General features: G+C 27.6%; 1 protein-coding gene across 4 annotated transcripts in view; it reads left to right on the forward strand.

Moving 5' to 3' along the window:
* scat (VPS54 subunit of GARP complex scat) overlaps positions 1-13,362 on the forward strand; it is a 126,091-nt gene that overhangs the window by 101,844 nt on the left and 10,885 nt on the right. For 2 of the 4 annotated variants that reach the window (XM_075368232.1, XM_075368234.1), the window contains exons 17-19: positions 1,201-1,381; positions 1,743-1,895; positions 2,878-3,388. In XM_075368232.1, the coding sequence (XP_075224347.1) occupies positions 1,201-1,381; positions 1,743-1,895; positions 2,878-3,004 (461 nt within the window). In that variant the 3' untranslated portion in view covers positions 3,005-3,388. Of the gene's footprint in view, positions 1-1,200; positions 1,382-1,742; positions 1,896-2,877; positions 3,389-13,362 lie in introns of those variants that run through there. The other 2 variants (XM_075368233.1, XM_075368235.1) reach the window with 2 other exon arrangements.

The raw sequence follows: 13,362 nt of genomic DNA on the forward strand, positions 1-13,362 counted from the left end.
TTAATTTAATGTAATCATTCTATTTCAGACATTTTCATTTCAACAAAATTGATTTCATAAGGTTTTTTTTAGTATGTAATGCCATCATATACAGGTATGTTATATTTAATTATAAATTTTATACCATAAGTTATTCTATTAAATAAGTCTTAAGATCTTTTTCCTAAAATAATTAAAGGAAGGATCAAGCTATTAGAGCAGTGGTTCCCACACTCTTTCGGATTGCAGCATCCTTTTTCAATAAAAATTTTTCCATGGCGCCCTACCCTAAGTAAAAGTAATCTGACTACTCGTAAGTAAGAGTAAAATAAAACTTGTGTTTCTTCATTATTTTTTTACTTTATTCACATTAAATTAATAATTATAAATGTCTTGGTTCAATTAATTATGAAGTTTTTACAATATTTCATGGCATCCCTGTGAAGAGGTCACAGCTCCTGAGGGTACCATGGCGCACAGTTTGGGAATCACTGAGCTAGTGTTTAAATGTATTATTCAAACACTGGATTGGTGAAACCTAATTATTAAAACATTTTTAAATTAACTAACTCTATTTGAAAAAGAATAATGGGAATTATTCTTCAGGGAATCCCTTACCAGATCAGACTAAGGATACTCAGGCTCTACAGGTACTAGAACCTTCAGTTTATACCTAACAGGTTGAGAATACATCCACAGAATCGAAAATTAAGAAAAAGGAATCAAAGATAAGGAATTGGAGTAACTGATGAGAAAGGACAATCTACCACTTGAAGGACCCATAGTTTTTTCCTGTTTAGCCTCCAGGAATCACTATCAGGTATTACATCAGAGGAAGAATGAAGATGGTATGTGAGTGTAAGTGAGGTGTAGTTTAAATAAAACATAAGACTTTTTTTAAGCACATAGTTGAATTTGTGAAGAAATTTTTTTTATAAAGTTTTAGTGATTTAGTAAATCAACCTAAGAATTATTATTAATACCGTTAAATAAAATGAAAGAGATAAGAATAAGATCATAATGATAAATAATCTTTTGCTTTAATAGACGTTAGATAAATTAAATTTTAATTTATGGCAAATACCAGTTATAAGAATTGAAAACTCTGTCAGATTATTGGTAACTTTTATTCCCTAATAGTAATATATTTCTAAAAATATAAAAAGAAAAATTTTATGCACAAAATGTATGTAAAAATTTATGGAAAAATTATTTTTTCAGGTTTACTTCCTGAAAGTTCACGTATGACAGCTTTGGATCAAGTAACACAACAAATGAGATCACATGTTAGAGATGTTCAGAATAAATTATGTGCTATTCTTGAACCGCTAATTAGCAATGAATTACGACAATGGGAAGCAAAACCTCCAGTTCCATCAAGGGCATTCCAGAATATTTGCAGGTACAAACTGTGAGGAATTGCACTGTGCTACTAATTTAATTTTGTATAATATTTCAAAAGTATTTTATCTCTTGCTTGTTTATTTTGCTTAACCAGAAATTAATTCTTCTATAAACAGTGGCTAAATTAAACTCACTGTTTGGTTTTTATTAAAAGCTGTTTTTTTTTGTTTATAAAGTATAGCTTTTCATATTTTGTAAACTATGAGTAATATGTTTCATTGAAATTCCAATACATTAAATACAAGCTTTTTATTAGCTTCTTCTTACAATTTTTTTTTTTTTTTTTTTGTTTAATTAATCCCTTGCTTTATACTGTAATCACTTTTGTTTAAGGGGTGAATGAATTTTTTTGTGTTTAGTAAGCTGAGAAAGTTATATGAAGCAGTGGCTGGAGTTCTACCTGAAGAGCAGATTGAGGATCTCTACCGGAGTATTAATACAACATTCAAAGATATCTTGAGAGAACACTTATTACGCATGAATATCGTAAACAATGGTGGACCACAACATGGGTATGTGTTTCATACTATTCTATAAAAGTAGTTTTTACTCTACCGATTAAAAATTTTTTTTACTGTAAAAAATGGAAAGTTTGAAATTTTTGCTTTTCAGCTTTTGTTAGAAGTGGCATATTATCATTAAAATAGTATTATGAGTATTAATTTTATACTTTTTCTTTCGCCTATCTGATTTAAACGTGGGCTATTCTAACTTTGTCCATGAGTGGTCAGAAAAATTAAAATTGAAATAAAAACATTCAAAGGATCTTAAAATAGAATGTACTTCTTTTACCCACACTCTCTCTGTCCATTCTTTTTACCTTGCCAAGGTATTTTATGAGTTGGCATTTTTCATTGCTTCACTTCAAACATCATCAATGATTGAATCATCAACATGATTCAATGATCAAACATATCATCAAATGTTTCCTCTGTCAGATGGTCTTCCAGAGTTGGGCAGTTATGTTTGACAGAATCAGTTTGTTTTAACTTGTTGCAATGTGGAACAGTGATGTCTAGAAATCTTTGATGGAACAATTCCTACATGTATTCTGTGTACCCACCACCATAATTTTTGTTCTTCAAATCATAAATGTTTCATTCATGTCAGTATTATTAATCAGTTCAATATCAAAAATATCCAAAGCCAAAGAACAGTCTATCCCCATCTTTTCTGTTATGTTGACATTTTCTTGGTGTTTTTTTTTTTTTTTTTTTAGACTGGCCAGGGATTTTGCTTTTCTTGTGAAAGATGTTTTTCCCCATTCACTTATCTTTTGGAAGATATATTTAAGTTTTATGGTAATTAAAATTTGGTAGACAACATAATTTTTTTTTAACTGTTTGTTATTGTTGGATTTGTGAAGAAGTAACAGTTGTATAGCACATATCACATGGGTGCTTGCATATTCAATATTAACTAGAAAAAAGAAATTGATGACTTTTAAATTAAACTTGCAGAACAATTATAATTAGTTTTTATTCATTTCCCCAGATTGGTAACATCTGAACTGATATTCTACATAGAAGATTTAAAAAGAATTAAAGCATTGCCAGAACATGAGTTAAATTTAAATTTAATGGATGATATTTGGACATCGAGACAAGCTGTGATAAGATAATAATATCCAGACTTAGGTAATATGATTTAACTGGAATAAACACAATATGAGGTTCTTATTAATTCTGTTTGTATGTGATTTAGATATATATATTTATTATATATAAGTATATTTAATAATAGTAATATTTATACATGAATATAGAGCAGGTAACAGTTACTAGCAATTGTTATATAAAAAGATGATATTAAATACAATGTAATCATAATTTTTAATTCGCAAATTACGTAAAAATTATTTATTTAAATGTTAATATTGATAATGTACATATATACGTAAACTTGTAATTTTAATGGTATATGCCTTCAGTTCTATTTAGCTTAGCTGTTAAAAATGAAGTATATTAAAGTGTAAAAGTAATCATTGACTTTCCACTTATTTTTAATGTAATATATGTAATTTTATTTCCATAAATTATCAGCTTAGTAATGAAGTGTAATTTTTTTTTCATCATTTAATCATATTAAATTATTTTAAAATAAATTTAACTTTTTATTTACCATTTAAATATTATATATATTCCATTGTTGCATGAATAATCGTCGCATTTTAATATAAGATATTGGTTCGTCGTGGGTTTCTATTTATTAAATTTATTTTTTATTCGCTTGAATAAAATTGAAAGAAATACATACAGAAAAATCTGTTAAACTAGGCTTCAATTCAGTTTGATCTTTTGATCAATTCAAATTATTGATCATATAAGATTTCTTATCTTAATTTTTAGGGAAAAATAGTGATCAGTAAAAATTTTGCTAATTATTTTTTTTTGTCCAGTTTAATTATCTGTATTTTGGCTACATGTAATTATGGAGCCAAATAGAGACGTCTCCATTTATACAGATGTAATAAATTATACAGTCTCCATAATTATTTAAATTACTTCTTTCATTCTTTTGAAAATCTGTATCTTCTTTTTGAAAATGACTTCTCTATTTAAATGTTACTCTATTAGGGCCAACTACATTAAGGATACGATTAATCCTAGTGAGAACAAATATTACATATGTAATTAGATAATTCATCTGGACTTATCCTTACAATAGTTTCACCATTTTCATACCTTCATTTATTATTTAAACTCCTATTATTAAAGTTTTAAGTTTTTGTAATCTTTAAATAATTTTAATAAAAATGTTAAATAATGAATTTGTAAATAAATACTGAGACATTTAGTTGATGTAAACATGTTGATCGAAAGAAAGTACCCTGTCAAGTCTGAATTGTCAGGTTCCTACTGTATGTAAAAAACAAAAAGATATAAATTATAGTGTGATAGTTGTTTTATGATTCTTATTTACAGTAAATTTTTCAGTTATTCAAACCTTTTTAAGTAGGATTAATTAACAGATTGACTGAAAATTTCAGAGTATAAAAAATGTCAGATTACTCATTGTTATATAATAAAAAAATAAATTATGATTGTTATAAAGTTATAGATTTTTAATAAAAAAAATTATGTTAAAGTAGAATAAAAAAAAATAATGTAGTGCAACCTAAAGTAAGGATTAAATGCCTAGTGGTAAAGTTACATCTTATAAACAAATCCTGTGGCCCTGCATTTAAAAAAAAAAACAGTTTCCTTTTATATGGGTAATTAATTAGTGTTGGTATTTAATTAATAGTAATGACAGCGCTTCATCTGTGTGGTTTCAAATAATGTAAATCAAATTGAAATCAATGGGTTTATTTTCTCTACGATAAAATGAAAATATAAAATAAATGCTAACATTTGTATAGTTGAGAAATTATAACTTTTAACTTTGTGCAGAAAGAAAGAAAACTTTCATTCATTCATTATTTGCTATAAGAATCAATTTTTACATCCTGTAATTTTTAAAATTACTTTAAATAGTATCTGACCAGGTAGGGACCTATATATTTTGTTCTAGTATTACATTAGCCTAATATCTTATGGGATTCTTTAGATATTACCCAGTTTTCATTAATACAATAATACAATTTAAGCAGTTTGTGCAAGTACAATACTGCTGTACTCCTCTTGTTGTAATAATAATAATAATAATAATAATAATCTATGATAACAAGGGAAATATTTTACCATTTAGGGTAAAATTAGTATTTTAGAATTTAATTTAATTTTTAGCTTTTTATGTATTAGGTTACATTTTTCTACTAGCATGATTGATGATATACTTAAACTAAATCTGATATTTTTTCCTGATAAATTAAAATCCGTGGTACCTTTATATGACATAATAATTACAAAAATACCACCGTGAACTACATATATTAAACTTAAATTTTAGATTTTTTTTAATGTATATTCTGCTGTAGTTATTATTTATTTTTTTTCAGTTAAATTTATTTTCCTAATAATTTTACTAATGATAGTAGCTATGTTTTGTTACAACGTACATTTCTTATTTGTGCTTTTATGAACTGCAGTGACTCTTTCAGTTTTATTATGGCATATACAAGTATAGGACTGCATATAATTAGTCTTTGTTTTGAATTTCTTAAATAATATTCTTTTATAGATGATTTAATTTTGTGTTATAATGCAGTGAGTTTCCTTCTTTTTTGACTTATTCGTACAGTAGTAATATAAGTTATTAATGAAAATGAATCTATCTGTGCGGATTTACATGCTATGTATATCATAGTTTTTTTTTTTTTTAAGTCCAATTTGTTGTAAAATACTGAATTACCCTCAGTATTTATTTTAGAATGGAATAATCTTCACCTTGAAATTTGATACAAATTTGATTTCATTAAATTATTATTATTTGTTTTTTTTACATGTATACAACTTTTAATATCCTTTTCTTTATCACAAATATAAAAGATGTGTATTTATTATCATTTCCTCTGTTATTCACTTTATACAGTATTATAAAGTAATATATACAGGTGTTTGAATATGCCTTGATGAATACTTTGTATGTAAATGTGATCAATTTATACCTTTGCATTTATTACATAAAATATTCCCAATTAGTTGTAGATTTTTTAATCTTATGTATATTCTCATACTTACATGAAAATCAGAAAGCTGAAACTATACCATTCACTATGCATCTAAAGACAACATCTCATAGATGACAATCATTCACAAGTACGCATCTTTGCATTTGTGAATGCAGATTCATTGTAACTTGCTGAAAATCGCAATGGAAATTGCCTCAGTCTTTTCACAAATCTTAGCCTTCACTTCAGTAATGCTATGAAGATAATGAAAGAATACTCATTTTTATGAAAATTACCATAAAACATAATCACGTACCAAAATATCTTGAAAGCAGCAATCTACATTCTTACATTATCGTAACCAACAAAATTTAGAATGGTTTCTGTAACCATTCTAAATTTTGTTGGTTACAGAACCCCCCTTTTTTGTTGTTTTGAATGGTTTACCAATCAGAACAACAACAAAAAAAATCACCATATAAATTTTGTTTTTATACAAGAAATAATAAAAAATTTACATAACAATCCTCGGATAAAAATTATTTGTATAACGTAACAATATCTCAAGACTTACATATGTTAATCATCTTCAGTTTATAATTTAATCACAATCTCAACATAATACATATTACATGAAATCATCAATATTCCTACCTACACACAAGTACAATAATACAGAAATCTGGCTGTACAAAAAATTTATTATTATTTTTTTTTGTTACAAAACAAAAATACTTATAAAACAATTATAGACTTATAAAATTCTGAACTTATCAATCCAGTCAATAACTTTTACACATTACAAAACATAACAAATTCATAATAAAATAAATTCTACAAACAAATACTTCTGTTCATTCTATTATAAGCTGACAACATCTTTTATATCAATTCAGATTTCATCTAATCTACTGGTACATAATATTTCATTATAGGTTTATTTGACTTAATATTTAATAACAAACAAATTACATAACTCTCTTTTATATAACCTTTAATAGATTACATTTCACTGTTTTCATAAAAACACGTTATATTAGATATAACAACAAAAACAAAAAATAAACAAAACATTCTGATACTCAACAAATACTAATATTACTATAACTAACATTCACTTAAAACTAATTTTCAGAATTACGATTTATTACTCTTATTTTCTTTAATAGGCCTAAGACCTTCTGACAACATTGTACAGGTCTCTCTCAATGCTGTCTCACCCCGTTTCCTGTATTTTGGTGCTCTCCGTCTCCTCTTACTCCCTTTGAGCTATTATCATTGCGATACATCTTTTCACTACTGCTTTGATCAATTCTATTACTACTTTGCGCATTATTGTTTCTATACCGTGTCTGTTTTTCCCTGCTCTGTTCCTATCATACCTTTCATAGGTATCATGTCTGACATAACTTTGCTCGCCATTATATCTAAAACCTCTGTGTTCACTCCTATTATTAAATTTCTGATCCTCCTGCCATCCCATAATCAGGTTCTCTAATGTATCTAAATTTTCAGGCCGTGCTGCTAACAATACTAGTCTTAAATTTTCTGGTAACTGCCTTGCAATACTTCTTACAAAAGTGGCAATTGGCATAGGCGGATCCAAATATTGTGATTGATTGTAAGTCCTTACTACGTAACTATGTACATCCCAGTAATGAACCCATAAACTTACTACCACCCATTATCCTGCCTCTTAACTCCTCTTGCTTCTCTTCTGACCAAAATCGTTTCAAAAATGATACCTTAAATTCATCAAACCCTTCCCATTCTCTATGGTGTGCCTCAAACCAAAGTTCGGATTCTCCTTTAAAATATTTTCTCATACTTGCAATTTTGTATTCCCATTTCCATCTTTTTTGTTTAAAATTCATCTTTAGATGATCTAAAAATGTTTTTGGATGTGGTTCCCTGTGCTCATTGTAGAACTCTGGTACCATCTCCGCTTGCACTTCTCCAACAACATTTTTATTGACTAAATCTAATTCCAGTTCTTCTTTAAACATTTTATATTTGTTATTCATTTTAGTCTCAACCCCCTCAACATCACTTAAAGCCTTGTCTAAATGTGACTCACAAACATTTAATTTTTTACTAATGTGATTCATACTTTGATCTAATGTAACTAATCTTACGTTCAATTCTTTTTTATTTTTTGTAATTATAAGCTTAGTTTTTTCTCCTTCTTGTACTGCCTGTTTCTCAACATCATCAATCTTATCAAGTATCGTTTTTGATTTATTCTCATTTACCTCCACAATTTTCTTAACTGTCTCATCAAACCTAACCTCAAAATTTAACTGTTTCTTCTTAACCTCTTCATCATGCACATTTATAGTCTCCTTCAATTCTTTATAAATTTGTTGACATTCTTTTTCAAAGTTTTGTACCGTCTTGTCAAAATATATTGTATATTCACTTAACCTTCTATTTGTCTCCTCAATTTTAGAATTTAAATAATCAAATATGGAGTTTATATTCTCAGTTAGTTCTACTTTCACTTGTTCAATTCTATTATTATTTTTCTCCAATTTTTCATTCAAACTAGTCATATTCTGTTCTAGTTTAATATTCAAACTAGTAAAATTTTCTGCAGTTTTTTGTTGCATAGCGATCAAAAATAATTTGAAATCATCATAGTCATTTTTCTGTATACACAAACCCTGATCTCTACTTCCCTTATCATCTAAATCATCTAAGGCCTTACATCTGTCAACAATACTGTTGCTACTCATATCACCATCCTGAAATCCACTATCTGATAGACTATCATTTTCTTTAATGATAGATGGTTTTAAACCCATTTTTTATAGCTTATTAATTTTTTAATAGAAAATATTGTTATTTTTTTTTACAAAGCAAAAGACAGACCATATAACCCACTTCGATTATTCGTGTCCCAGTTCGAGCGCCATTTTGCGAGCTTACTTCCAAATTAAAAAAAAAAAAAATGTAATTTCAAAAGCTCATTGTAGAATCAATATAAAATAAAAGCTCAATCACAAAACAATTCAAATTAAGCGGGGAACAACGAAAAAATGTACTAGGGCTATGTAGTCTGATCACATGTATATTATTAAAATTAAAAAAATAATTAACATTAACAATACGATAAATAATTTTTTTAACATAAATTGAACATATTAAGCATATCGAAATTATTTTAAATCATATATATGGAGTCATAGAAAACACATTTCCACACTACTCGTTTGTCATATTTAAAAAATATATAAAATAACGTAATTAACGTTAACAATACAAGAAGATAATTTTTTCTTAACATTAGTTAAACATATTATTTATATAAGAGTTATATGGAATCATATTATTAATTTTTCTCTTCGTATACATAAGGATACTTTCCTGCACATATAAAAATAATGATGACCTCGCATCGAATACACCTATTTACCCAGTCTCACTGTCCTGTCTCATCGAACAAAGAACACATCATCACTTCCGTGCGATCCAACTCAAAACACGTCTCCACTCCATGACTGCTAAATTCACACAAGCCCCGAAAACAAAGAATGTCAGTCTGGCTTCCCCTGCCAGACGCTCGTTCGTATTTTATGCACGTACACACTTTTTTCTGAGAAAGTATACGTACTCACCAGTCCACAATGACACCACCGTCTGGCTATCGAGACCATGTCATACATCAAAAAACAAAGTTATGTAATACAATTTCTTATCAAACTAATTACGTTTATTTAACTATTAAAATAATATAATACTATGCCTATTCTCTGTTTTTAATATCAGCTAAGCCAAATGAATATTAACTACTTTTTAAAATATTGAAACTTTTTTCTTTATGACATAAATATATATATCGTTCGTAACCAACAAAATTTAGAATGGTTACAATTATGATGAGCTGTAGTAGTATCATCTTGCTGAAACCATGTGCTGTCATTCACCCTATAATTGTTTGCTTCATCTACCAGAAACATTTCAGTCATAATTACTTAGTTTTCTGAAAACAAAGTAATTGTACATCCATGCTGTTTTGAGAAAAATATGGCTGTGTAACTCCTGATTATACTGCATACTATGCTGTCAATTTCTCCCTGTGCAGTTGTCTGATGTAAAAGGCAAGTAATCTTCACAGTTAAGTAATACACAGTTCAGTAAAGTTCTGTTTGTTTGTAACAATTTAAATGAATGTGTGGGTATCATAAGACAGCTAATTTTTTTTTTAATTTTCATCATAATTGACTCTCATTAAAATATGTATTTGAATTCCTGAATCTAATAAATTTATATGTATATAGATTTATTTATAGAAAAATATTTTGTCTAGTGTGATGAATGCCAAATAACAAAGGAACCAGATATTTTTTGTTGATTTGTGATTTGCTTATTCAGCAATGTACATGAACTTTAAAAATGTTCAAATCTATACTTTGCACTGAGTTCTGATGAAACGAGATCGTGACCTAATTTACAGTATTGTCTTTTTCTTATATGCTTGTTTTGAATTATTATTTTACTTCTGATAGTGTGCTAGAAAATGAATGAACTGTTTATTTTTTAATTGTATGTTATATTTTTGTTAACAGTAGGATGGGTGTATAATTGAACCAAAGATTTGTTATAAGTTAAATGTTTTAAATTTTTTATATCAGTGCATATATATTTACTTTCTAGTCATTAGATTACTTTCTAATTAGAAACTTAATTACTTTCTAGATTTATAACTAAGCTTGATTCTTTTGTTTTTATTTTACGATTAGTGTTAAAAATTCTTTTCAAGTGTTATTGTCATTTTCACTAGGTAGTTAAATAATTTTTCCATAGTTCCTGAATGGAAAGGAAATTCTTTTATGTACTTAAAATCTTGTAACATTGCATACCGTTCATTTCTAATTTAAAAGCATCTACTGCAAGTGTAAAACTTTTCACTTAAAATGATTTTTCTTTTTAATTTCTTTGAAAATGTAAATAAATACTTAATAATACTGGGCGTCTGAGAATTATCTGAACAACTTTGATGTCTTATTAGAAAAAAACTATCAGTCCTATTAATGAATGGTTGGTCTCTCTGTAACGGCTAACTCATAAAGTTTCCCTTGGCAAGTAGTAGATAGTGCTATGATTGCATACATAAACACATACATCAGTCACAATGAAAGTCACAGATGAAAGTACAATGCGTAGTGATTTATTGAAACAAAATCAGACACACAAGTTCAATGCAATTTAGAATTCTGTATAACTTGACCCTCCCTCTAGAACAAGTATTCCTTCATGATATGATAAATTTAAAGAAACTGGTAGTGTTGAACATAACAAGGGTGCAGACAGGCCTAGAACATCTGATGGAAAAATGGAGATTATTTATCAGTCTTTTGTTCACAGCCCCAAGAAGTCAACTCTGATTGCAGCGCACAAGTTAAGTCTTCCACAGTTCACCATTCACAATGTAACAATCCATAAAGAAACTATTAAAATTTTGTCCTTTTAAATTACAAATATTGGAGCACATAACATCACACTATTAGAAAGGAATTTATTGTGGAAATGATTGAAAGAACTGAAAATGATTAACATTAACTTAAAAAAGTTATGTGTTCTCAGACGAGGCTACATTTAACATCTTTGGAAAACTGAACACTCAGATTGTTTGAATAGGGGATTAGGAAACCCACATATTGCACTTAGAGATAGCCCAAAAATTAATGTTTGGTAAAGACTGCTTCACGATCACATGATAACACAAATATTTATCTGGATTTGTTAGAAGGGTCTCTTTACCCTCAGCTTAAAGAGTTACAACCCAAAATCACATTCCAACAAGATGGAACGCTGCCACATTTGGGTTTATTGCGTGAATCCCTCAATAACACATTCCCAAATCTCTGGATTGGATGTGATGAATTGATTGCTTGGCTAACTCGTTCATCAGATATAAACCCCATATGACTTTTCCCTATAGGATTTCATCAATGATAATGTATATAGAACTTGTGTAGTAAATAATATTGATGACCTTAAGGAGATGATTGTTAAGACATTCAAACTGATAGATGTGGGTGTTTTACAATAAACATGGCAGTTGGATATTTTGCGAATAATCAGTGGTGCACGCATTGAATATCTTTCATTACAGGTAAAAAAAAACTTTCAGGTTTAATGTTTCTAAATTCATACAACCTGTTTAAATAAATAAATAAATAATTTACTCACTATCAAAGTTGTTCAGAAAATTCTTCGACCACTGGTATAATATGTAATTTCAGTATTGCTGTTTGAGCTGGTGAGATTTATGTAGAAATTAATTTTTTTTTCTTTTCATAAAATTTTTAATTATATGACAGATTAGTGTTGAGAATAGAAAGTTAAGTTAGTGTTTGAAAAAAATTAGTCTCAAATTTGAAAAGTTATTTTCAAATAATTTGAAAAGCTCTTGAGGAACCAAGGAGATAGTTGGAAGAATAGAAGATGGAATAGTTGAAGAATAGTTGGAGAATAGTGAGATAATAATAGATTAGACCATATCTGAAGAGATACATCAATTTTTTTTTAAATTGCTAATATCCGTTCTTCAAAATTTGTTCTTTTTTGTCTTCTCTCAAAATAGAACTTTCAAAATTTTAAGGAAATTGGAATTTTCATACACAAAAATTGTAAAAATTTACAGCGTTTGATCTAAAAAGAATAATAATTATTTACTTTCGTAATAAATTCTAACATTGGTTATTCATAGTAGTCAAAAAGAAAGTGTAATAAACATTAAACTCTGACAACAAAGCTCTATCTAACTGATATATTTTTCAAAATAGTGGATGAAAAGTACATAAAAAAAGCAAAAAATAAAAACAACTGTTATTTGTCTCAGACCATAGTTTAATTTACTTGCTTATGAATTTTTCCAAAGCACATTGAGTTTTGTTGTAGTATTTTTAGTAATGCATTATACACACATATTTTCTATGAGTACTTAGTCTTTTATTGTTTAAAAATTACCTTATTGTAAACTTACTAATGTGAATTGTATTCTAGATTTGAATTGATCAGGATGATTTTTTAGGGTATTCTGTTTGCATATAATATTTTTAAATTCTGAAGAAGTTGTTTTAGAAAAGGCATTTTTTATGTTATTTATGCTTGTAAAGCAAAGTTAAAATTAAAAAAAAATTAATATGATAACATAAAACTTTATTTAGTTTCTTATTAATATGGAGACATAACTTTTTTTATGATAGTATAAATTGTTTTATATTGTTTCTGCATAAAATTGGTACTAAGAGAATAAAGCACTTACACAGTTGGGATCAGTGTGAAAAGTTGTGTCAGAAAAAAATGTTAGAAAAAAAATGATACAATATATTTCACAATATAAAATTTAACTGGAGCACTTTTAAATGGTGATAAGTGTACCATGAGTATGCTTTTTGCATGAAATTTTCAGACATAAA

Source organism: Lycorma delicatula, chromosome 6, assembly GCF_047948215.1.
Source record: "Lycorma delicatula isolate Av1 chromosome 6, ASM4794821v1, whole genome shotgun sequence".
In the NCBI taxonomy this organism is placed as follows: Eukaryota; Metazoa; Arthropoda; class Insecta; order Hemiptera; family Fulgoridae; genus Lycorma; species Lycorma delicatula.